At 46.8% G+C, this 27,396-nt stretch overlaps 1 protein-coding gene across 1 annotated transcript; it reads right to left on the minus strand.

Annotated features, from left to right (window-relative positions):
- On the minus strand, positions 1–27,396 carry TMEM95 (transmembrane protein 95). The gene is made up of 7 exons (XM_086945719.1): positions 27,204–27,396; positions 26,132–26,188; positions 19,208–19,288; positions 8,776–8,796; positions 8,107–8,187; positions 2,897–2,984; positions 1–94 (listed from the first exon to the last, which is right to left on the minus strand). The coding sequence occupies exons 1-7, from the start codon at positions 27,394–27,396 to the stop codon at positions 1–3; spliced, it is 615 nt and encodes a 204-aa protein (XP_086801845.1).

A 27,396-nucleotide genomic window follows, 5' to 3' on the forward strand; every position in this document is an offset into this window, starting at 1 on the left:
TTATTCTGAAGAGTCCTCGGAGTCCTCGGAGTCCTCCTTGTCGCTTGAACTGCTGGTCTCAGTATAGACGTCCATCACCTTCAGCCTCCTGTACCTGCAGGGAGAAGAAGGAAGGGTCAGACCTCCAGCCACAGAGACCTGCCCGGAAACGAACACGCCATAGATGCAGACAGACACCAGGACGTACACGGCTGAGCAGGCAACTTAATGAGACAAACAGACACCAGGAGACACCAAGAGACACCCAAGCGAGCAGACACCTCAAGAGACACAGAAACAGGCAAAAACCAGGATAAACCTAGATATTCAGACAGCTCAACAGACACAGATACAGACACATCAGGATTACCCTGGATGAGTAGACAGCTCAGAGCCATAGACATAGACAGATACCAGGATTTCCTTGGATGAGCAGACAGCTTAGAGACAAAGACAGCCAGACACCAGTATATAAACAGATGAGCAGGCAGCACAAGAGACACAGAGGCAGACAGACACCAAGATACACACGAGCGAGCAGACAGCTCAGAGACACAAAGGCAGACAGACACCAGGACAAACCCAGATCAGCAGACATTTCAAGGGGCACAGAGACAGACTGACGCCAGGATAAACCTGGATGAGCAGACATCTCAGAGGCACAGTGATATGTACAGGCATCAAGGCAAAAATATCTGCACAGACATATCGACAGACAGAAGGATGCAGACAAATGGAATTACACAGGTATATGCACAGAATGGACAGACTCAAGGAACATGTGTATTTGTAAAGCGCACATTCACCTTAAGGTCTCTTGGCACTGAATAACAGATGTTTATTGTTACCCAACTCAATAGTACTCATTTTATCGACCTCAGATGGATGAAAGGCTGAGTGGACCTGCCGGGATTTGAACTTGTGACCATGAGGTTGAACACAGGCCCCTGCAATGGACACATTAGCCCACTGAGCCACCAGACCCGGCTAGACACAGACAGACCGAATGAAATGCAGAGCACACATGGGTAGAAACTGCCAAACTCAAGGATACACACAAACGGATTGATAGAGACAAAGGGGCTGAGGTAGAGTTTGTTGGATAAGGGGGTACTCCGTTGCAAACACAAGTAGTACCCTGCCTGCCAAACCTTCTGTATGCCGGCTGTAGGGTCGTGTAAATATAGAATGACGGAAAGCTTTTGTTCCTGTTGGACTCTGTAGACCTGTGATGTAAGCATTGGAGGGTAAGGAAATGAAAGCAGGTTGAGAATGTGGAGTTCTTGCTTACACGCTGAAGAATAAAGACGTGTATAACTACTCTTCATGTGTGATGTGGTCATCGGCGAGTGCCCGGGCTGGGTAGGACGCTACTCCTGCCTCCTTCAGAGATGGTCTGACCTTAATTATTCTGTCGACGGAGAATCTGTTGGCTCCATCCACGGAGAACAAACTCAGATGTCCCAATGGGCTGGGGTCAAAAGAGGAAGAACATTACACCACCCACCCAGAAGGTGAAAAGGCCTAGTCTGTGCTTTGCAAAGTTGAAAAACTTCCACCTGAGCATTACCGGGCTCACAGTGGAGCCCAGCAAGACTCAACGTCTTGTTGCTGCTCCCAAACGCAGAGGAGTTTATGGGCCTCCAGACACATCACATTATCCTCCTTGACAAAGAAATTACAGAGTACAGATCATAATGGCTACGTTGGCTCTAAATCGGCCACGTAGAGCCTCAGCCTCATTTGCCCTAAAGGACCACCATTGGCTACCCATTGCACAAAGAGTCCAATTTAAGGCACTCTGTATTGTCTATAGGGCAATACATAAAACTGGGCCTAAACTACTACAAAGGTAGTTTGTATGGTACTCCCCTGTTAGATCCCTGCGCTCTTCCTCTGCTAATTTGGTCTGTGTTCCCCATGTCAATAAAGCTCGAATGGGTGGCAGATCCTTTAGCTTTACAGCATCCAGACTTTTAGGGGTGGGCGGAATTTGCGTAATCGCGTTACGAAAATCTCAGCGAAATGGTAAAAAATCTCCGCGAACACGCAGAAATTTCACGAACACGCGGAATTGCTTGTTCGCGATGCTTTTTTACTGTTCGCAATCGCTGTTTGCTTGCTCGGGGGAAATATCTTGCAAACTCGCATTTGAGAACGCGAACAAGCAAAAAATAAACCCAAAATTACCCAAATTCTGCAAATTCCGCGAGCGGAACGGAATTTACCGCCCAGGCCTATTTGGAATACACTACCTCCAAAGCTTAGATAATTGAACACCTTGTCACGCTTTAGGAAGGAATTGAAAACCAGATTGTTTCACAGAGATTAGATCTTCGCCTATCTCAGTTCAGAGACACGTTGCTTGGTAATCCAAGCGCCAGGATACCCAAATGTGCCTTACATTACATTACATTATGCTGAATGTGCTTTCATGGCTTGGGGGTGGCAGGCGGCTCACAGGCTTAGCAAAGCCCTTAAAAGACATTGGAACAAACCGGAGGGATATGGCTTTGCGGTGACTTCCTGGGGCAGCACAGGCCCATTGCGCCCTCTGTCGGCAGTGTGAGCTGTGTTGTGTGTTCACTTCGATCTGTAATCGCTTGACGGTTAATTTTGCTAGTAATCCCCTCTGAGGATTTGAAACCCCAGACCCAAAACAAGCCCCTGTCAGTCAGTATGGCTAGCTGTTGTAAGTGTGTGCTTGACTTGGCAGGTGTGCCATCTACCAACATGTGAACAAAGCTTCAGAAATGCTGATATGTACATACAACAAGGGTCCCAGAGACCAACGGGCACACCATCACACAAGATCACACTTATATAGTAAGAAAAGACACAGAGGTCACATGTACAGGCGGACACATAAAGATGGGCCCAGAGGCAAACACAAACCACTGAGACACACAACACTCACTCGAAGAAGCAGACCACGAAGCCCACCAGGATGGAGAATGCAGAGCTCCCAGCGAGCACCAGGATCAGCTGAACCAGATCCAGCTCCTCTGCAAGGGGGAGAACAGAGATCAAACGTCAGAGGAGCAATGGGTCTGGAGAAGAGAGATCTAACGTCAGAGGAGCAAGGGGTCTGGAGAAGAGAGATCTCAAGTCAGAGGAGCAAGGGGTCTGGAGAAGAGAGATCTAAAGTCAGAGGAGCAAGGGGTCTGGAGAAGAGAGATCTAAAGTCAGAGGAGCAAGGGGTCTGGAGAAGAGAGATCTAACGTCAGAGGAGCAAGGGGTCTGGAGAAGAGAGATCTCAAGTCAGAGGAGCAAGGGGTCTGGAGAAGAGAGATCTAAAGTCAGAGGAGCAAGGGGTCTGGAGAAGAGAGATCTAAAGTCAGAGGAGCAAGGGGAATGGAGAAGGGAGATCTAAAGTCAGAGGAGCATGGGGTCTGGCAGAGAGAGATCTCAAGTCAGAGGAGCAAGGGGTCTGGAGAAGAGAGATCTCAAGACAGAGGAGCAAGGGGTCTGGAGAAGAGAGATCTAAAGTCAGAGGAGCAAGGGGAATGGAGAAGGGAGATCTCAAGACAGAGGAGCAAGGGGTCTGGAGAAGAGAGATCTAAAGTCAGAGGAGCATGGGGTCTGGAGAAGAGAGATCTAAAGTCAGAGGAGCAAGGGGTCTGGAGAAGAGAGATCTAAAGTCATAGGAGCAAGGGGTCTGGAGAAGAGAGATCTAAAGTCAGAGGAGCAAGGGGTCTGGAGAAGAGAGATCCAAAGTCAGAGGAGCAAGGGGTCTGGAGAAGAGAGATCTAAAGTCATAGGAGCATGGGGTCTGGAGAAGAGAGATCTAAAGTCAGAGGAGCAAGGGGTCTGGAGAAGAGAGATCCAAAGTCAGAGGAGCAAGGGGTCTGGAGAAGAGAGATCTAAAGTCAGAGGAGCAAGGGGTCTGGAGAAGAGAGATCTCAAGTCAGAGGAGCAAGGGGTCTGGAGAAGAGAGATCTAAAGTCAGAGGAGCAAGGGGTCTGGAGAAGAGAGATCTAAAGTCAGAGGAGCATGGGGTCTGGAGAAGAGAGATCTAAAGTCAGAGGAGCAAGGGGTCTGGAGAAGAGAGATCCAAAGTCAGAGGAGCAAGGGGTCTGGAGAAGAGAGATCTCAAGTCATAGGAGCATGGGGTCTGGAGAAGAGAGATCTAAAGTCAGAGGAGCAAGGGGTCTGGAGAAGAGAGATCTCAAGTCATAGGAGCATGGGGTCTGGAGAAGAGAGATCTAAAGTCAGAGGAGCAAGGGGTCTGGAGAAGAGAGATCCAAAGTCAGAGGAGCATGGGGTCTGGAGAAGAGAGATCTCAAGTCAGAGGAGCAAGGGGTCTGGAGAAGAGAGATCTAAAGTCAGAGGAGCAAGGGGTCTGGAGAAGAGAGATCCAAAGTCAGAGGAGCAAGGGGTCTGGAGAAGAGAGATCTAAAGTCAGAGGAGCAAGGGGTCTGGAGAAGAGAGATTTCAAATCAGAGGAGCAAGGGGTCTGGAGAACAGAGATCAAACGTCAGAGGAGCAAGGGGTCGGGAGAAGAGAGATCTAAAGTCATAGGAGCAAGGGGTCGGGAGAAGAGAGATCTAAAGTCAGAGGAGCAAGGGGTCGGGAGAAGAGAGATCTAAAGTCAGAGGAGCAAGGGGTCTGGAGAAGAGAGATCTAAAGTCAGAGGAGCAAGGGGTCGGGAGAAGAGAGATCTAAAGTCAGAGGAGCAAGGGGTCGGGAGAAGAGAGATCTAAAGTCAGAGGAGCAAGGGGTCTGGAGAAGAGAGATCTAAAGTCAGAGGAGCAAGGGGTCTGGAGAAGAGAGATCTAACGTCAGAGGAGCAAGGGGTCTGGAGAAGAGAGATCTCAAGTCAGAGGAGCAAGGGGTCTGGAGAAGAGAGATCTAAAGTCAGAGGAGCAAGGGGTCTGGAGAAGAGAGATCTAAAGTCAGAGGAGCAAGGGGTCTGGAGAAGAGAGATCCAAAGTCAGAGGAGCATGGGGTCTGGAGAAGAGAGATCTAAAGTCATAGGAGCATGGGGTCTGGAGAAGAGAGATCTAAAGTCAGAGGAGCAAGGGGTCTGGAGAAGAGAGATCTCAAGTCAGAGGAGCAAGGGGTCTGGAGAAGAGAGATCTAAAGTCAGAGGAGCATGGGGTCTGGAGAAGAGAGATCTAAAGTCAGAGGAGCAAGGGGTCTGGAGAAGAGAGATCCAAAGTCAGAGGAGCAAGGGGTCTGGAGATATGAGATCTCAAATCAGAGGAGCAAGGGGTCTGGTGGACCGACATCTCAAGTCAGAGGAGAATGTCATCTGGGGAGGAAAAATCTCGAATCAGATGAGCAAGGGGCCTGGAAGAGTGTAGACCTCTGGATCAGAGGGACACTGTGGTGTCAGCAAGGCCGAGGGAGGGAGTAGGAGAGCAGAGATCTTGGGAACAAGGAGACGAGGATCTGGAGAGCAGGGAGGTCTCACATCAGAGATGTAAGGGGTAAAGTAGAGGCCTCAGATCAGAGAAGAAAGGCCTGAAGGAGAGCAGAAACATTAATTCAGATGGACAAGTGGGTGAATGCAAAGTTCACAAGTCAGGAGCAGAGGATGTGGGAGAGCAGAGACAGAGGAGAAAGGATTCTAGGTAGAGATGAGATCTCACACTGGAGGTGCAAATGGTGTGGGGTGGAGCAAACCTCAGGTCATAGGAGGAGGGTCAATAGAGAGGAGACCTCAAGTCAGAGGGCCGGGAGTGGGGAGTGCAAAGACCCTGAGACAGAGGATCAAGGATCTAGAGCAAAACATAAATGGAATATCCGAGGAACATGGGATTTATGGGAGACCAGAGATCTCAAGCCAGAGGAACAAGGATTCTGCAAGAAAAGAAGGAAGTAGATCACAAGTCAGAGGTGTAAAGGTGGGACAGTTTACTTCTAGAGTCACAGGAGCATGGAGTGTGAGGGCAAAGACTTCAATTCTGGGAGACGGGATGTGGGAGAGAGCCCTTATAAAAACGCCATCACCAAATGCATCAACAATTTCTTAGAACACCGTGAGGTCGTTTCTCCCCCACACTAAGACAAAGTTTGTAGACTGAGCTTGTGATTTCCACAGATCCAACTCTGAGGCCAGTTTCAGGCAGTTCCTGAGTTTTACAGGTTTATCCCAGAATTGTCTAGCTATAGTCTTTGGCTCACAGTGTCAGCAAGAGGGTGGGATGGAGAGGGGGGCTCCTTCTTCCCTGGTACCAAAGCAAAGGCACTAAAGAGGAAGGGGCCTCTTTACTTAACTGCCCATCAGTCTGCTGTGGGTAACACTTCTCGCGGAAAATGGAGCAGGAAAAGGCTCTCGCTACACCTCGGAGGGACTTGCAGGCCAATCCCCAACATCCTAGAGTCTTGTCCGCTACAGAGAGCATCAGGAAGGATTTTGAGAATTCCTCAAGACATTGTGGTCTGGGTTCTAATCAACCTCAATCCATCAATCAATTTACCCTAATGTGAATCAAAATGAATTAGAGGCTGACACAGCCACACACAGCACATACAACACACATATATATGGTAAGCATATGTGTATCATCATGTCATAGAAACTCGCTCTGCGGAACTCAAGGGCACACACTCTCCAGAGCCAGGAGGGGGGTCTTTTCTGTCCCAACAAATCTCAAGTCAGAGGAGCAGGGAACCTGTAGGAAAGCAGAGGATGTGGATGAGGAATAGAGACTCGACAGGGGGGGACGAGTAGAGGGAATACACATTAGGGGACTGTGAGGGAGCATAGAGACTAGGTCAGGGAGGTGGAGGTATAGGGCATGCAATGGCACAGAAGGGGACCATCCCCATAACTGTGCAGAGAGGCCCTCAAACAATGGGCTATGGAGGGTGAAGAAATATTCAAGTAAGGAACATCACTGGGGGAAGTGGTGCTCACCTAAGCACTTACTATGGAAGAGGAAGCACCTGTGAAGTATCTCTGGGACATGAGGGACTTTCCAAAATCATATCTGGGCTAAAAGACAACCAAACACTGGGGGAGAGGCAGAAATTAAGCCGAGGGCATGGGCGCCCTGGGGGAAGGGTGTTTCATAGAGGAAGATGAAGTAGAGAAGCAGGAGAAGAAGAAGGACTAGAAGAAATATGGGCTTATTTAGAGTTTCATGTCCCACCCAGATGTGGGTATGCCCAGATGGGGGTCCTCTGCTCACTATGTCACTGGAACCAAGCTGTACCTGGCTGATGAGCCCATAACTAGAGTGAAACTGGTGCCGGGCTGCTTATGTTCTGGTTCAGGGAGCACCTGGCTTGGTGGTTCAGGCTGGACTGTTCCCATGAGCAGCAGGGTCAAGACTGATTTGTATATGGCTGGGTCCAAACTTAGGTGGCGAGGTGAGCAAAAGAACAATGGGTTGGAGTGCTACCTAGAGCTATTGCAAGCAGCCTCTCATCACCTTTAATTTCTTTCATTTAATTTAGGGTTTGGCAGAGAAGGGGGAATGCCGTAAAATTCTCTGCCTCCCACCCCGTCAAAGTTGTTTTTGACCCCATTCTATTTAAAGTCAGGGAAAAGGTGGGTAACCACTGGCAGAGCCTCTGCTGGCTTCACCAGGGGTAACCCTTGACCCAGCAGCCTTTCTGCCACTGGATTTCCAGGTCACCATGATAGTCATTCTTCCCCATAAGGAGCAGGATGACCACTGTTCACTTTACCTGATTGTGTCGGCCATGCAATGCATGCGGACACAGCGGGGAAAATGATTATTGGCCCTCACTCATGGGGAAAAAGTTTCCTGCATGTCAGGGCCATTCTTTTTTTTGTTTTAAAGATACAAACTCCTGCTTTTGAAGTTTGTTTCAATTTTTTTAAAGGTTTGCCAGGAGGGTGCATTAAACATGGTGCCTGCTCAGCAAACGTCACTGTTGTGAATGGATCCATGGCAGTGGCTGCTTTCTTCACAGCAGTGAGATCCCCACCAGCCAGGAGGGGGCTCTGTACGTGAACTCTGCCCCCCTCACCCCCCCCCCGAGGATGCCCTCCAGCGGCTAAATAAAGTCCACAGTTAAAAAAAAATATTCATGCAGAGAGATGGTCCTGCTGGGTGGGAAGGAGAGCTTACCAACTGCAAAATGGAAGTATTAGGATTAGTAAGAGGGAGGGGCTTCAAGTGGGGACGCCCATGGGTGGGTGGGGCTTACCTGGATAACACTTCGTCATGGACCAGCACTTCATGCTTTGCTTCTTGCAGGTCGTGCAGTTGATTGCAGACCCCTCGGTCCCTGTACGGCGGAGAGGACATGGCTGTCACTTCATCCTGGGAGTGGACCTTATCTAACGCCACTTCCAGGTCCACATGTCTGCTCCACCCAGCAACCCTCCTCCTTCGTCCCGCAGTGCCCCCTTCTCAGCAGCACCTCCCCTCACAATCGCCTCCACCTCCACTGTGGTTCATCCAATGGACTACTCTGTTACCCTCCACTACTGCACTCAACATTTCCAAGAAACACCTCTTCCACCACAAGGCTACAGCACCTTCCCGCCCCTGATGTTGATGTCTTCTGCTCTTCCAGAATTGGGGCCACTCTCTTTTGGGGTACCCCTCCAATGGTTGCATGTGATCTGACATCACCTCAAAGTAGCTGCCCAATTCCACTACCCCCTGATTATCATCACATGTACACAAGAGACGCAGACACTTTCTAGTCTCTGTTGTACAATACAGTCACTCATGGGATTGGAGAAAATGGATACCAACTCTTCTCTCTGCTTAAAGAGCTACCCTCCTCCTCTCACACTCTCCCCTCTCCCCATCACAGCCTCATTAGAGACAGATTACCTCCTGCCCCCAGCCTTTGGGGTATACTTACTGCATGTAGGTGGGCACAGAACTGCAAGAGAGGGAGACAGAGCTGGTTAGACACTGATGACAGCAGGAAGAGGGAACAAGCATAGAGGTGGTAACACTGAGCAAGGGCAGTCCTCGCTGTGGCGTCCTGCCCTTCTTGACCGCTTGACCCCGCGTCTTACCCTAGTGTGCTCAACAACTTCAAGGCCCTCAATGTGCTCCTCAGAATTGTGGCTGATCCAGTAACAAAGCTCTGCTTAATTGGGGGTGGTGCCCCTAATTTGTACCACCACCAGTGGTGTAATGAAACTTGGGCCCCTTCAAGACCCAGTCAGGAGCTCTCAGGCCAGGAGCCCACCGCCTGTGCCCAGTGCCGGAGGTGGCTACTGATCGGGCTTTACATGTGTCATGTGGGGAGTCTGAGCTCCGCGGCTGTAATATGTGTAATATGTGGAGTCCGCTTTGTGTCTATGTCACATGTGAAGTGGAGACTGTGCCCTGTGGATGCGTCGTGTTATGCGCATTGACACTTTGGCCCACATTTGCTGACACTTAGCACCTAATTTGCATCTTAAAAGTGACGCAAACCCAACGTAAATAGTTGTGGAGGGATTTACTTTCCAATGCAAATTACAATTTATATTGAAAAAGTTTCTTAAAGTAACACAATGTAGCCCCATGCACTGCTTTAATCTACTTTTTTTTTTTTAAAGATCCATCCATTTGAATATTTTTATTTGGCATATTTAACCATAAAAAAAGCACTTTACAAACAATTAAAACATGATTTATCCCAAAGGTTTTACCCTAAAACAGTAAAGTACACAGTAAAAAACCTGCTAAAATAGACAATAAAGGACACACATATAAAATCTCTTAGTTCTTCACCAAGGCAAGGAGTTGCTTATACCATAGCTATACATTTGTAAAATCTTGCGTAATCCCCAGATTGTAGGTAAGAATGAATTTTCACCATATATTAATTTCAACCTATGCCATTTCCTTCAGTGACTCCTGTATAGCAATTAAAAATCTTCCTATTGCACATGCCACATCTAAACATCTCATATTTGTCAATAAGCTAAGTGCTTGGTCTCTACTAAAACCTTTATATGACTAATCTACTTTGCATCAAGTGGAACACTGGGTTTATATGTAGGGGGTGTTACATGGGCGTTCCTATGCAACCACCCATGGCTTGTGATGCAAATCTCTATCTACCAACATTTATAGACAGGGAACTGCACCAATAAAGTACGCCTCCTCGAGGCAGGCTTTACAGTGAAGCTAGTTTTAAAACTCTCCACATCTGTCCAACTTCACACATGTGCTGCACTGGACAGCACACATACAAGGGGGGGAAGTATTAAAGCATGGCTTTGTACTGGAAGGGTCTCCTTCAAGTATAACACCTGTGCTTGACAGAAAGCATACTGCAGTGCAAGGGTGTGTGCTTTGGCGCATGGCAGCCTAAAGTGAGCCAGCACCAGGAGAGAGAACACAGTGCCACATCTGACCAGCTGTGCCACTCTTCTTCACTTTTGTGCAGAGGGGCAACTTGATTGCTGAGCTGCGTTGCGTGTGAAGTTAGTAAGCCTGCCAATTTGTGTTGTGCGGATGGCGTCCTCTTACAGAAACACAATCATCTTCCATGGTTCAGGGGTAAGGCCTCCAGAGCTCTCTCTCCTAGAGCAATCCCTGGGGCCAATGACTCAGAGATGCTGACATAGTTTTGACAAGTTACAACTTCTGACAGCAGCATACATTAGGCCAATAGTTCTGGCCAGAGCTCTACCTGTCCTAAACCTGCTTGGCTTCCTATGCAAAGTAGAGTCAGATTCTGCTCAGCAACAGCTCCGCCCCGCGTGGGATGTCTGCCCACACACATCCCAGAGATATTGTGCTACTCTTGTTTCTCTTTTTTGTTGTAAGTTATAGAAAATGCCTGCTTTCTAGCTGCCTGTTCAGATTGACTTGGAAGTTGACCCAAATTTGAATTAGGCTTTGACTTCTCACCCGAGCCTGCATTCCTCCCATCACCGTTTGCGTGTTTGATGTAATGCCTTAGTGGCCAGGGGTGTGCCAAGACACGGGCCCCTCGATCACTGTGCCACTGGAACTAAGGTATACCCGACTGATGAGCCCAGATCAGGCCAAAACAGATCTTGGGTTGCTTGTGTCCGGTCCAGGGTAGACCTGGCCTGGCAGTTCAGGCTGGACTGTTCCCATGAGGCACAGGGTCAAGGCTGATTTGCATAAGTTCCTTTGACTAATCTGAGGTGGTGTGGTGGGCAGAAGAACGATGAGTTGGAATTCTACCCCGCGGAATCACGAGTGGTGAGACTTATTGCAAGCATTCCTCCCATCACCTTTTGTGTGTTTGGCCTACAGGATGAAGCCAGCCTTGGTGGGATTCAAACTTACAACACGGAGATCAAAGCAGTTTTCAGGGCTGAACATATATCCACTGAGGCATCTTGTCACTTTGAGTAGAGAGTACCAGATGACAAATATCTTTGCCACATGCAGTCATTTTCAAATCACAGGTCTGACCACCTTTGGATGCCCACTGTGAGCTAAAATGGCATTTCATAGTACCCACTGTGACCCTGACCTTTTACTCAGTCCCTAGCTGTTTGCTAATCCCCACCTCATTGGATGGAGCCTGATGGCACTGGCGTGAAGCCCAGTGTTTCCTTGGCAAGGAGTATCCGCTATAGTTGGCCTTGGGACCCCCAGTGCACGTTGGTGTATACTGACTTAGCTACCCTCCCTGATCCCTGGGATGAAGAGAAGCAGGGACTGGAATCATTGGGACCCACTTAGAGACACTGTAAACCCATCTGCCACCCATCTTCCATTGAGTAGAACATGGGAACTGAGACTCATACAATCACAAACGTCACCCAGAGAGGTCTCAAGTCTGCTGAAGCTGTCGTCACCCATCCCCGAAGGACGACTAAGGCCACTGGCTAATGTAATACAGCGCCTTACCCCACACATATTTATGCTTTGTGGTCGTAGGTCAGTCCCAGAAGGTGATAGGATATTTTGCTTTTTGTTTCAATATTTTACGTTAATTGCCTAACTTTAACTTCTGTATGTGTAAGAATAAGGAGCAGCCCCGTAACGCTGGGACCCGGGTATCTCTACCTCCTTGGAGAAAATTATTCTAACCATCAAAAGATTGGTTCCATTTCTAAACATGACAGTTTTATTCAGTTTCTTCACCAATAGAAAAAATCATTGCAACTTTTCACCCAAGCCATATTGAAAGTAAAAAGGTGATCCCAAACGGCGCAACGGGTCGAAAAGTTGACACAATAATAGTGTACTGTTTTTATTTGATTTTGGGGCATTTCACCCTGTGTCAGAGTGTGTACCAGCCACTTTTGCATCCTGGATCAGTCACTCTTTATGTACATAGACTGTATAGCAATAGCGCACTTTACACTCACTTATTTCATTTGCACTGCACCGTTGTGCTGTTTGGCGCAAATAGGGTAGCCAATGGCGGAAGTGGGATGACCCACTGCCCCATGCTGTATGCTGGGTGGAAGCTAAGATTAAATGACAGAACTGAACAGACCAATGCGTGAAGACCACATGCAAAATGCCCCTCTATATTTGTATATTATATAGTCTTAAAACAAAAAACAGCAACAGTCTGGTGAGGCAGTTAAAATTGTCTCAAAAGTTAGACCGTAAAAAAGTAATAACGTTGAAAGGAAATAGAGCTGATAATGGAGAAAGAGAAGAAGAAAGCAGAAAGATACATGGGGCCCGATTCACAAAGGGCCTCCGCCCCTGTGGCCCGCAGTGGAGGTGGATCCTCTGTACTGCAGATTCTCATTGCGAAGGTCCCACCAGGAGTGAGGGCCCCCGGCACCACTGCGGGGCCTCCTCCACAAGTGCGGGCCCCCGCCACCACTGCGGGGCCTCTTCCCCTAGTGCTGGTCCCTCACCACCACTGCGGGGCCTCTGCCCCTAGTGCTGGTCCCTCACCACCACTGCGGGGCCTCTGCCCGGAGTGCTGGTCCCTCGCCACCACTGCGGGGCCTCTGCCCCGAGTGCTGGTCCCTTGCCACCACTGCGGGGCCTCCGCCCCAAGTACAGGCCTCCCGAGATAAAATAAAAAAGAGAAAATGAAAGAGAGCAGAGAAAGCCCTAACTGAACGGGCAAAGAAATATTAATAGAGAAAACACAAATGGAAGAACAAAGAAAGGGAGAAATTAAAATGGAGGATAATGATAGAGAGGGACAGAACAACGCGGAGATTGAGAAAAAGAAAGTAAGGGTTGGTGCAGCTGAGAGTATAGTGAGTGGCAAGGTCTTGTACCAGTACCACTGAGGATGAGGGGTGGGGGCAGAGAGACAGTGAGGGAGAGGGAAGACGAGGGAGGGAACTTGGGGAGGTGGGGGCCTGAGATGGAGAGGGCATGGTGGAAGAACGAGAGAGAAGGTTAAAGAGTAAGATAGGGACTGAGAAAGAGTCAGAAAGAGACGCAGAGGGAGAAACTAAGAAAGAGGTGATGAATAGCAAGAGAGAGGTAAAGAAAAGGGAAGGAGGGGTAGCATTTTTCTACCAAGACACTGAGGAGGTGAGATAGATGGAAACAACGTAGCAACAGAGAGAGAGAGAGAGAGAGAGAGAGAGAGGAGGGGACATAAATAAGGGATAAAAACAAATCAAATGAATTTGCAAAGAGTATGGAGGAGGGAATATGGAGCTGGAAAAGAGTGTGTGTGCGTGCATTTGTGCGTTCGTATGCGTGTGTGTGTGTAGGATAGAGAGAGTGCCTGTGTGTTTGTAGTTATGTGTAAGTGTGTGTGTGTGTAGGTTTGTTGTATCTTGAGTAGTTAAGGTCCAAAGTGTTAGGTAAAGTCCAAAATAAGTGTGTCCAGAAGTGTACATTTTCTTCTTCTTTTATTTCTCAAAACAGCATTCACTTGGATCTTAGCCAACACGTGTTTCGTCTTTGAGCGAAATACGCCATAGACTTCCTCAGGGCTAGAATATGCAAGAAAAGACCAATATTACAACCTCCAAATGAAGCAACAAGTTAACTCAACAGAGGAAAAGAAACATACACCATGTGTAAACACAAAATTTACTTTCACCGAACGTAAATTATAAAAAGGAATGAATACTAACCATCACACTCCTACAAGTGTGACAATTCAGACAATTCCAGGCCCCCAAAGCTATAGAAAGAGCTTGGGCGGCAGGTGATAGTTATTTTAATGCATATTAACTTAATAATTGACTATTATTGTGATCATCTCTAAATTGGCTAGACAGCGTCACTTTGTGGCAGACTGTCACAAGCGCCGGTGTTGACAATTAAGTGCCAGTGCTGAGCACCAGAAACCACCGGCTCAAATTAAGCACTGGTGTATGCTTGACATGCAAAAGCCATGAGAGAAATGGCACAGTATATTTTCCATACACTTTGTAAAGTCACCCTCCCACTGCAGCACACGCTGCTCGTGCTCACATCGAGTTTCACAGTTCTTTCCAGAAGTTTTGTTCTAAAGCCAGTTTCCCTCCCCTCCCCCGCTCTCCCTTGGTGAAATCTGTACCTAGGCTTTAACCTAGGGGTACCAGGCATTACGGATTTGCGGGGATAGTCACAGTTTTTCACCAATTGTCCTAGCAGAGGAAATTTGGCACATGGCCTGGTTTTCAGAGAAGGGGCGACTGAAAACAGAGGGACTGGAGGGCGTTTTTCTTTTTTAGCAGTTGTCATATAGTGTGAACTCGACCCGCAGGTATTACAGAACTATAAATAAGCACCTGTAACATTTCACAAGGACTCGTTAAATTTTGGTAGGTACGGGTAGATTAAGTGAGCTACCCAGAATCACAGGATGTTGGACCGAAGGGGCGCCCAAAGCGCTACCCTTATGACGGTAGAAGGCTACCACCTTCTCCAGAAGTTCAATAGCACAAGCGCTGGGGTGGCAGAATATAATGTAGTGATCAGTAGGAGGGAACAGCTACTTTTTAACCTGTGTCACTGGAGTGAGGTCTACAGGGTCACTCATTTTTAAAGTTCGGCTGCTGTGTGCTTAACTCACCCTTGACCTACATGAGTTCGGCAGTGCAGAGGTGGGGTGTCTGCGCTGGGTGTATGTGTGCCTGGGAAGAGTACAATGTAGGGATACTGTGCTGGAGGTATATGTCCCTATGCATGGTACAGCCCTGAAAGATGTAGTGCTGTGCTGTGCAGTGCCAGCTTCTCAGGAGACTCCAAACCTGAGATATTTGAACCTGTGGGGCCCAATAAAAGTAGAGAAGAGATTTACCTCCCAGGATCAGAGGGTAGTTCAATTAGGGCTTTAAGTGGGATGAAAAAAGTGAGAGGTCTCTAAAACGGGTGTGGCCTAAAAAGCTTGACTAGGGGTCCTTTCCAAGGGGTGTGGCCTATATAAATAAGGGTGTGGTTTAACACCTGTAAACTTAAATGCTGTGCTTCCTGTAGCGTTTCCCGCCCAACCAGTATTTTGGGGCTGCTCTGGGTTTTCTGTAATTGCTTCCAGACACATCATACAGTAAATGACATGCATCTAAAACAAACAAACCTTATTTGCTTTGCCAATGCTTGTCAGCTGCTTTAGATAAATGAGAAACAACAATCATTTTTTTGTGAATAATTAGAATTGGACATTTTCAATTCTAAAAATTGGAAGCTTTGAATGAAACATTACTACGGTCTTTGACTGTCTCAGTCACTCCGTTTTTCCCCTTCACACCACTCTCTTCAGCTGTCTTCCAATCTGTTAGGGGCACATATATGGCACATATATATCAAGCCCTTTTCCTGTTCGCAAACGGGCCCATTCTCAGAATCGGCCCATTTTGCGAACAGGAAAAAGCCTTTTGAGATTCCCTATTTTGCGAGGCATTTAAGGAATCACAAATTGCGATTCCTTAAATGCAATTCTGGAAGCCCCCAAGTTGTGCGAATTTGCCTTAAGAAATCGCCAATTACCACCAACTTCAAGTTGGGGGTAATTTGCGATATCCTAGAAAAATGCACTTTATAGCATTTTTCAAAGTGCATTGTGGCACACATAGAGGCCCTTGGGGCATGTACGTGTGCCACATGCATATAAGTGTGCAACAGGGTGTCCTTTTAACACCCTTGCCCCCTTGAAATTGTATTCGCAATTTGCGAGTACCTAATGGGTACTCACAAATTGCGAATGTCTTCCCATTCATTCTTATGGGCCTCTAGGCCCATAGGAATGAATGGGAAGGTATTCCTTAATTGCGAATCACAATTTGTGATTTGCAATTAAGGAATATGTAGGAATCGCAATTAATATTGCGAATCCTACATGCATTGCCTTTTTGTGAATCCTTAATAGCGAATCTCTAAAATTCGCTATTAAGGACTCGCAAAATGCTTTCTTGATACATATGCCCCTTAGACACTTATCTTATTTTTCTCCCAACTTTTCTGAAATCCTCCACCTACATATCTCGCACTTCATCACTTTCCACTTCAGCGCCCTATTTTAATTCTCTCCTACACATTCTTCCACGCATCTCCTTCACTTCACTATCCCTAAACACACTCATTCTTCCGTAAGCACTGTGGGGCATATTATCAAGGGGGTTTATCTCCGCTTTTTTGGCTTTAAAAGCCAAGAGAGCGGAGATAAAATGATCTCCCTATTACCTAGCTGTCGCTAACACCAGTTAGCGACAGCTAGTAGGAGATAGCGACCATCTTGGGCCCCGCTTTGCATGTCAGTGATATTTATCACTAATGACATGCAAAGGGGGCGTGCCAAGATGTTAGCGACTGGAAACAGTCGCTAACATCGCTATCTCCTATTACCAACTTTTGGAGATATTCGCGCTAAGCGCGAATATCTCCAAAAGCTAACACCTGCCCCTCAGCAGTTCTTAGCCATGTTATCTAATGGGAGGTGGATAACATGGCTTAGAGCATTAGCTATATAATGCATGAATATCGCTGACTTTTCAGGGATATTCATGCATTTCGGCCGATTTATATCGCTCAGGAGATATACCTTGATAATAGCAAGGTTCCTAAGCGATAAAAATCGCCGCAGCTCGGTGATAAAAATATAGCCGCTAAACCAACATAGCGATAATTATCGCTAGTTGTTGGTAATATGCCCCTGTGTTTTCTTTTACTTTTGCCCTGTCAGTATTGATTTGGTCTCTCTCCCATGATCAGTGGCTTGTAAGTCCATCAGGCGTTGGAGTACAAGGTTCCCCTCTGTACTGGATGAAATCCTCTCTCTGTTCTTGCTCTCAGGTTGTCTACTTTCCTCCTTACAGCTCCAAATTCAAGACTTTAACACAGGGAATTCCCTCAGGCTCTTCTTTAAGCCCTGCCCTTTTTAATTTGTATGTGCAGTGCTAGCTGAATTAATTTGCTCCTTTGGTTTTAAGTTTATGAGCTATGCAAACAACGCCCACATTTTAATCTCGTTAGATGGCAGCTGAGTAAACCCTGCTGATGGATTTCAAGAGTGTAGGCTTGCAGTGGCTGGCAGACAATTCATAGAAATTCAGCTCTGACAAAACTGAGGGCCTGATTCACAAAGGTAAACTTGCTCTTGTGTTTAAGTTTATGATTGTTTGCTGTTCACAAAGGGATTTTGCTAGTAGTATCTTTACGACTATAGAGGTTTCACACATAAAAAGATAAGTTAGCCCTATTGTTTTATGTGCGGCGACCCTGTAGTCGTAAAGATACCACTGGTAAAATACCTTTCTTCAATAGCAAGCAATTGTAAATTTACACAAAAGGGCACAGCAATTTTATTGATATGAAGAAATATAATCACGTCATCTCCATGCTGCTAGAACTCCATTTGCTCCATCTGCAAAACCAGCAGCATCATTTAAAATGCTATCACGATGAGCACTCATGTTTATCTTACAGACAAGCTCACCATCTCTGGTGGTTCTTGGCACACACACAGCAAGGACACTATCAAACTGCAGAATAAGGGCCCGATTCTTATCTCGTGCAGAAAGCAAACCGAAAAACTCCTGTCCGGAATGCTTTATGTACGACCCGTGTCAGTGGAGACCGACCGAACAAGTACGATGCATTTGAATGCATCCGCATACGATTCGGTTGTTCTCCCATTGACTTCAATGGAAGCCTGTGTACCAAACGCGTACACAGGCTCCCATTGACAAAAGTGGTGGTTGGGGATCATGTGGCGGGCACCCCTTGGTGGTTGACACACTGTTCATGGTCTGAAAGGGGGGACCCATGAGTAACCACACAGGCATGAATTGGAGGGCCCTTGGTGAAAGGGGGCCCCAAAGAACGATTCCGGCAGCCTTTTCAATCCAGGCAAAAGGAATCGTAAAGGTTGTCCAAATCGTTCATTGTACTTGCTCACTTGGAAAACCTACTCCATAGAGCTGTACGTTTTGGTCTCGGAGGGCTCTATCTCTCCGTATGCCTTCCGGAAATGATTTGGTCAACATTAAGGGTTTCCAGGCATCTTACTTGGTAGTTCTGAATTGGGAACGAGTTGGTCATAAACAAGGGCTCCGGATCTGTTTAGGTAAAACCAAATCCAATTTAGAGCCCTTCCGACCGTGATCCTAATCAGGCTCTAAGAAGCGTAAGACAAAAAAAACAAGACATCATACCTTTTCCATCTATGCAGCCAGAATCTGGAACAGTATCCCAGTATCCATTAGGACTGCCCCAATCCTACAAATTAGGAAATAGTTGAAAACGCTCCTCTTTAAAGTAGACAACATCACAATGCATTAACCGTCCACAACCCAGCGTCCCCTCCTCATAGTCATTCGCTTTATGCTTGCTTTGGACGACATATAGCACTCTGCTGCCTCTTGACTAGGTTTGTCCTGTAGAGACACCGTAGACATAAGTACATAAATACATACATAGCTTGTTGAGATTCCCTACGGTTTCCCCCTCACTGCTTTTCTCCTTCTCCATTGGACCCTGCCCCAATCCTGGTCCCTGCCGTCCATACCTGGGGTTTCATTTTGATTTGGACTTCTCGCTAAACATTGTCGGCAACCATCTGCCATCCATGTCTTATACTTTCATGATAATTCTTTATAAAATTCTTTTATTTCTTATGGCACAAATACGCCCATTCGTGGTGTAAGTAACTATTTTGAGCTGCATGGACTATTGCAATTCGCTTTTTGTTGGTTTTCCTATTGGGTTGATGAAACGACTACAACATTCAACATGCAGCTACAACTCTTGGCTTGGAATGGTTTAGTTTTTCTTGGTTTCTCTTTAAAAACATGACGCGTGGAGGGGTGAATAAAATGTATTTCTTTTGGGTGTCCAGAAATCCAGAACTCCCACTGAGGGGCTGTTAAGGACTCCATATCTGTAAGGCCCTCCCTTCCGCGTCGCCACACCCCACCTCTCCAGATGTCCCACCTACGCAGCCATCTTACCATTCCTGGCGTACTCGTTCAGCTTCACCCCCAGCAGCCAGTCCCAGTACGGGCGGAAGTCCTGCAGCTTCTTGTTTATCTCTGGAAATAAAAGAAAGTTGTGATTACACCAGGAGGAGCTTTGCCACAGCCTTGTGGGTGCGGAGCTAGGCCACCAGCACCCCTAGTGATAGGAAATGTTATGGCAGGGAGCTGTCGCCCACAGCCCTGTGCTTCCCCTTCACAACCACGTGTGGGGCAGATTCTGGACTAGAAAGTGTACCCAGAATTTAGAACCCAGGGATAGGGGGTGAATGAGAGAGCATCTTGCTAATATGGAAGACACGCATGCATGAGTTAGCTACAGCAGGATTTCAGGATATCTGCGAACAATAGATTTGCAAACAATGAATATATATGGGAATCCGTACATAGACGGGGGTTAGAAAGAAAACTGATATGGCTCTGGCCCAACATTACAGTACAGATTAGTAAGGGAAACCAGTACACCTTCCAATTGACTCTGACGGCTCTTGCCTACCACTAATGGGTATTTGAGGGGCACAGCTTCAACAAAGAGAAGAACTGGCAGAGAGGCAGAACCAGCAGAGAGGGCCTGTTCTCAATCAATGCTGGAAATGGGAACGCAGACTGTTGGGCAGAACTCACTCTTTCTGGGGATAAAAGGTCATATTAAAGCCGTTTGGACCCAAGAATTAGCTGGAAAATCAATTTTCATGGTATACTCTGGAGTCAAAAAGAAGCGAGAAAGTGTTGAAAGTCAAACCCGTTGACCCAAAGTCCTACTCATGGACTGGACCTCTCCTTGGCCAAGTCACTGGTGCTGTAATGCACATTTATATTACCTTCCTGGGGAAGGTCCTGTGGCTATGGAGGGCATTACAGGTGTGTACAGGTAGCTTAATGACCAGTTGGCTGAGCATCTTTGAGAAGAAGGCGGTGGGATTCAGTGGAATTGCGATAGTTGTCAAATCATTGTGGGAACCAAAAGGCTTTCCGTGTTCATAATAATGACAAACAGATGTTTGATTTGGGATCCAAGTTCAAATTGTTTCACAGTGTGGGTCCCCGTAGACAGAGGGCTGTTCCACCACATGTCACTTTCTTGGACATCTTGGGGCAGACCAAGAAGGTTCTAGAAACGAGTGAGGGCCCAGTTTATGCAACATGGCAACATGGTTTGTGCTCAGCACATAAGACCTTGACATTTTGCTGAGTCAATGTTTGGGGAGTTTGTTCTTGTTTTGGGTTGGTTTGGAGCCCATTCTAGCTGCCCAGTTTTGCAGAATGTTACCTTCTGGTAAATGAGTTTTGGGCAGACCAGACCTGAGGACACAAGATTAGAGAAATCCAGCCTCCTTATAATCAGAGATCTTACTGACTCCAGTTGGAGTTAGCATGTTGGACTGGTGATTTATGCTGTTGAACTCTGTGTTGAACTGTTTATGAGGATGTATGACGTTACAGCGAATACCTTTACAACACATTTTTTACAACGCAACATCCATTACAACGCATTCCATTACAACGAATTTTTAAAAACTACCTTTACAACTCATTCAATTACAACGCATACTACCTGTACAATGCATACCATTACAACGCATACCATTACATTGCATGTATGGTAAGTATTGGATAGTGTAGGGGTAAAAATTACTATTCTAACTCCATGGGGTGCAACATTAGTGTAAGTGCTGGATAGTGTAGGGGTAAAAATTACTATTCTAACTCCAGGAGGTGTAATAGTAGGGTAAGTGTTGGATAGTGTAGGGGTAAAAATGACTATTCTAACTCCAGGGGGTGCAACAGAAGGGTAAGTGTTCGATAGTGTAAGGGTAATATGCTTTGTGATGGTATGCATTGTAATGACTGCGTTGTAATGACATGCGTTGTAATGGTTGCATTGTAATGGCATGCAATGTAATGAATCTTGCGTTGTAAAAGATTCGTTGTAATGGTAGTGCGTTGTAAAAGTTGCGTTGTAAAGGTTGTTCGGATATTTCCTTACCAAAAAGGTGGCCGGGCTATTGAACAAGGGTCTTGCCAACTTCCATGTAAATATTTATGTATATGGTCTTTGTATAGGGTGAGAAGAGTTGGGTCTAAGTTTTCTTTTACTTCCATTTTCTTTTTTTTCTGAAGATGAACAGTTTGTTGTTGGTGAGGTCCTTGGAGCACCAGGGTGTTCGAAGGTTTGGCTTGCATGTGCGTGTTTCAGATAGAGTGTGCGTGTTCACGTAATTTTCCAGAAAACTACTGAAGTCGCTTAGAAGGGTGCTAACTTCAGACCTAGAATTGAGAGATGAGTTCAAGCTTAAGGTTGATGGAAATGTCTTTGAAGGATCAGAAAGGTTGGCCCTGGTGTGTTGGTTTGACACTGAGCATGGAGCTAAGTTTCAAGTTTCAAACGTATTTAAATTCATAGCTAAGTAAAAGCAGTGCAGATTAAAAGAAAAAGAAGAACATATATTTTAAGACCCAAGTAAAAAATAAATCTAACACATAATAATTTAGATTCTGCATAAGAAAGAAATTATATGATAACACTAGGGTTGAAAAGTGCACAGACAGTAATAGACCTGTAAACAAATAGAGGCTAGCAGAGTACTTAAATGCCAAGGGAACTTTACCTCTAGTCTAGCCCTTCTTCATGACTAATAAAGTGCACTAAAACCAACAGCAAGAGGGAGGCTTCCTGCCATATGTCATCAAAATTGTGTATTGTCAGCTGAATCATAAGGAATAGAGAGCAGTGCATAAGAGATTTAAAATTTTGTAGTTACAGGCTGCTTGCTGCGGGGGCGACTGAGGATGCTGCAGGAACACACCATACTGGGTCTTGGCAGTTTTTTGTTCTGCCAGTGCGAGAAACTTTACCAGCTTGCAATTCAGCCGCAGGTCCTCTGACTTAAAGCAGGCTAGCACTGCCGGTCTCCGCGTGCGGATCCCACATGAGTTAAACTGAGTTTTAACCCCTTCCATGCACATGACGGAACCACGCCGTCATGAGCCACAGACGGCGTGTGCTCATGACGGCGTGGTTCTGTAATGCTGCGGCCGCTCCGCTCACGTGCACTGATTCCCAGACTGTGCGGCGAATTAGTGAGTGGGCGGAGTCATGACGGAACAACGCCGTCATGAGCACAGCTCGCCCGTGACTCATAACGGCGTGGTTCCATCACAAGCATGGCGGCGCATCGCTCACCCCACCCCCCCCAGCGCCGCAGCGCCGCAGCGGAATTAGCGCAGCGGCCAAGGGATTAGGCAGTCGAGTCCTCTCCTCCTTCAGGTTGTTACGCAGGCAATGCGGATGTGGCATGTCCTCTGTCCCATCGCCACACAAGCTGCAGGTTTGCCCCCTCAGCCACAGTGGAAGATGGAGGGCAGACGCAAGTATGCCCAACCGATATTTCAGAAACTTTCCCTCTATGCTCCTGGAGTAGCCCAGGCTGGAGTAAATCTGCGGACAAGTGATTTGTAACCATTAATCGTCATCCAGGCGTGGCTTCGGTCTGAGAATGAGGCCTTGTCTTCTACTAAAGAAAGAATCCTGGTTCACTTCTGAACCACTTTTCTTAAGGCTGCATGTCTCGTTGGAATGTCCCAGAGTTGGCAGAGCCCGGTGATTGCAAGGCATTCCAGAAGGGAGTTTCTGGCCGGCGATGGACTGTCCTGGGTGATGCTCTTAACAGAGTAGATGATTTAAGGTGTTACGGGCAGTGTTCCTGATCCTGTGCCAGCAGGCTATGTCTGCCCCTTGCCTTGCCAAAGATTGTTTGGTTAGGCCAAACTCCAACCGGATCTGCACTGCTGAGGAATAGTTAGGTGTGGGGAACAACATTCTGTAGACCTTAAGTAGTGTGCAGTCCAGGATTGCAGAGTCCCTTCCTCTCAAGGCTTCACTTCCATATGTGATGGTTGTTTCGAGCAACCTGGAGAAGTGGAGAGAGCGTCCAGCCTACCAGTTTGGATTTTGAGTTCCTCAGCCCTTTCCTTCTGATAGTTTCCAGCTGGTTGAAAAATTGACCACCATTGTCGATGATCTCTGAGCATGGAGATAAGGATGGGACGATGGGCTGTCCAGTCCAGCGTTAGAGGTGGTTTGCATTGGATTGTTGATGATGTTGAAACAACAAGGTCATGGATGTGGCCTTCGGAGAAAAGTGGAGGTTGTTGTTGACTCTCCTGCTCATTAACAAAGCTTGTTTTGTCTCTGTTGGGGTAGTCTAGTCTCTGTCTTTCAATAATGGGTGGCCTTCAGACATGTCCCCTTGTACTCAACAAAGAAAGCCCGATGCGCAAAGGGGCTTAAGCGTAGTGAAATGATGAGTGCGGAGTCTCCACACTCGTGGTGGATTCTCCGTATGGCGCACCGCAGAGAGTGTGCCGTACAGAGATTCCGCCTCGAGTGCGGAGACTCCACATTCATAATTTTACTACACGTAAATCCCTTTGTTAATCGCGCCAAGAATGTGGATATTGTCAGCTTACATTGGTAACTGTAAAGGTGTTTTGCCACATGACCCAATGACACATTAACTAGCTTCTGCAACACTAACCAGGTACTAGATTGATTGGGACAGTATTTTACTCAAACACTTCTTTGGAAAGGCTTCATCCAATCTAATTCTGTCTCTGTTACTCATGTCAAGACTGTCCCTATTGGAGCAGAGCCAAGTCTGATTTCCATATGGCTGGCATCTGGCTGGAATGGCATAGCGTCAAGAAACAACTGGAATCCAGCCCTGAGCAATTACCAGTGGTTGAGATTAAGTAACTCATTCCTTGCAAACCTGTTTGTTGTTTTTGCAAGCAGTGTGTGTGGCTCATGCAAATGACTCCAGATGTATTGCGGTTGTGGGTTGGTCCTGGTGCACACTGATGAGGATTTCTTCTCACTGTGCACCTTGACTCTTCAGAGGGTGACAGACCCTATTTGGTGCTCGGGGGCCTTGTGGGCTTCCAAGGTGGGCTCTTTTAGCCTGATCCCTCTCAGTGGTAGTCCATGTTTTTTTTGTTTTTTTACAGAGTTTTATATAGCGCGAACTTGACCCCAATCGGGTATCAGAGCGCTTTACATAGCACCAGTTTCGTTACATGAGGGCACATTCATTTTTGTTAGGCACGGGGAGATTAAGTGATTTGCCCAGAATCACAGGATGTTCAGCGTCATTGTCGTAACTCGAACCCAGTTCCCCAGATTCGAGGTCGACCGCCCTAGCCGTTGGGCCAACTCCTCTCCCCGAATTGGAGATTGAGTGGTAGTTGACCGGGTCCTTGGTGTTGTCTGATGGTGGCCTCAGTACTGAAGTGTGACTTCTGCCCTGACAAATTGAGACTTAAATCATCCCGTCCTGTCCCGAGCCAGTGTTATTTGGAATTACTTCGTCCCCCACAGCTCTGCTGGGAACAATAGGTAACAATTTAAACATTTAGATACTGAGGCCCTGATTTATATCTTGGCGGGCGGGTTCCTCTGTCACAACGGTGACGGATATCCCGTCCGACGTAATATAAATCCCCTGGGATATAATGGGAACAATATTTCAGAGGACGGGATATCCGTCACCACTGTGATGGAGTAACCTGTCGGCCGAGATCTGAATCAGGCCTGATTGCATCCGCGGTCCATGCAGGTAACCGCAGTGGGGCCGTGTAAGGGCGGACATTGGGGCACGATGTCGAGAAATAATTAAATAAATATTTAATTTTCCCTCTGCATCGTCCCTCGAAATCCCCCTTTACAATGCTCCACCGCTGTTACCTGCACGGACCGCGGCTGCCTGATTGTTCTGGGTTTTATTAGTTTTAGCACATATGAAATTGGCTTCGCACTCTCTATGGCAGGCTGGGTGCCTTGATGCCATCTATAGGTAGAGGAAGAAGGGGCTTTAGACTTTTCAAACAAAAAGTTGGGCTTATTGTTTCCTTCAAAGCCTCATTTGGGATCAACCTGAAGAAGTAAAGTCCATTCTGAACGACTTGCAAATAGATGACTTTGAATGCCCAAGTAAGGTTTCTATTCCTTACTTTCTTCAGATGAATGAATTTATATATACATATGTGTGTGTGTGTGTGTGTGTGTGTGTGTGTGTGTGTGCGCGCACTCAAACAAGTGTGCCACCTCTATCATCAGTTAGTGTTCCATCCTGTCTGGTGAGTGACCCAGGAGCCGGAGAGGGCGTATCAATCTATCTCCAATTAGCACTGATTGCATACATACATACATACATAAATACACAAATAATTATTATAAATATATATGTATATTTTATTCATTTAGTCATGTAAGTGGTGCTCAGTCGAGACTGCTTTATCCGCGCTCTCGTTAAGGCCCATATATATGTATATTTTATTTATTTAGTTAAATTATGTTATGTTATGTTATTAAGTCATTTATTGAGCGCACTAACACTGATTAGTTTCTTGGCGCTAAAATTGACAGTAACAGAAACCGGGGTGGAAAGGTGGATTAAAAAGCTTATTTAAAAAGCCAGGTCTTCAGTGCTTTCCGAAAAGGTAGAAGGTCTTGGCAAGATCGGATCTCCAGGGGAAAGGTGTTCCATAGGAAGGGGGCTAGTGTTGCAAATCTACGTCCACCAGAACGTAAGTGATGCTTAGTGGTCTCGCTCTCATTAAGGCCCTTGGGCCCTTGGGCTTGGCTATCAGACTTTGATAAAAGGAGAAATACGACAGAAGCAGAGCTGTTAAGAGGAGCGCACCAAGTCCAGACCGATTGGAAAGGCAATGGGTCATCAGAGGTGTGAGGAGACAGAAGAGAGAGTGCACAGGGGCGCCTCCCCCCGGCCGCCCACAGCCACCCGGCAGCTCTAGGCAGTGGAATGTTAACGTGAACAGTGTCAACACGAAAAGTGCACGTGGAAAGGGGAACTTATTCAGCACACAGTATGATAACGTTACCTATGACGCGGAACACTCGGTGGGTTTTTGCCGTCACTACATCCATGTCGGCTGCATCTGCGAAAAAAGAAACAGTCATTTTAAAAACACTCTTTTGAATGTTTTAAAAATTTTTACTTTAAAAATACCCATTTTAAATAGACCATTGGTGCACACGATTTCTTCTGTTACGTCTTTTTGATGGGACTTTTCCTCGCTACATTTCAGGACAGGTGGACCCCTGCAGATAGTTGTATCCATCACCCTAACACTTATTTTGCACTCTGCCCCTCTGTATCCCCTTTCCATGGCTCGCCTTTGCATAACAACTCTGCTCCTCCCCTTGGGGAGTTGTAGCCCAGCCCATGGACCTTGCAGTCCAAGTGTGAGGAGGAAACCCAATGATGAAGCATGTCACCCTTGGGTGAGCGAGGGTTCTTGTCCTAAAAGGATTTCTTTTCTGGTGGCTCTATTACAAACAGGTACTAGTGAGCATGTAGGACTAAACTTCTATGCAGGTGATCTGTTTGTCCTGTTTGATTAAATAACCAGACGTACAAATTGTGAATTTTTATGACTACTAGGGATTGGTACACTTCTGGTTTCTTTAGTCCCATTAAGATCCTCTGTGTGGAGATCATATATAGGAAGGTGCCGGAGACGTCTTTCTGACACTGAGACCCTACGCTTATCGGCTGTGGAGAGCCGAGCCTGTCTACCAAGCAGTAGGCATCAGTGCTCTACGGTCGCCATGTTGTTTTTTCTTTAGAATCAGCACTTGTGGCCTCTGCGCCATGTTGACTCTGGTGGGCTGGCATGAGTGAGGAAGGAAGAAGCCAGGGTGAGAGACGTCTTTCTGGCATGTAGACCATTCCGTCTTTCAGCTGTGAAGAGCAGAGACCGTCTACCTGACAGAAGCCGTCTGTACTCTACGGTCGCCATTTTGCTTTTTCTTTAAAGCCGATACTGGTTGACTTTGGTTACTTGTAGTCATTGGGGAGCTGGCATGGTTGAGGATGAGTTTGGGATGAACTGTTGCTGGTGTTCAGCAGTTCCCCAAGAGACCGGTGGGCAGGATGGATGTGGCCCCTACCTAAGCCCAAGCCTGCAAAAACCACAGCCGTGCTGTACTTGCTGCAGTGCTGCATGCCAAAGTCCTTCTTGTAGTTTTCACAGAGTTTTTTAAAGCGGCCAAAGATGTTCTTATTGCGGTTCATGCAGAAGACGCAGCAGGCACATGGTGGTACCAGGGCCAAGAGCAGCAGCAGTAGCATCACCGAGGCCAT

This window comes from Lissotriton vulgaris, chromosome 12 (genome assembly GCF_964263255.1).
Source record: "Lissotriton vulgaris chromosome 12, aLisVul1.2, whole genome shotgun sequence".
Classification (NCBI taxonomy): domain Eukaryota; kingdom Metazoa; phylum Chordata; class Amphibia; order Caudata; family Salamandridae; genus Lissotriton; species Lissotriton vulgaris.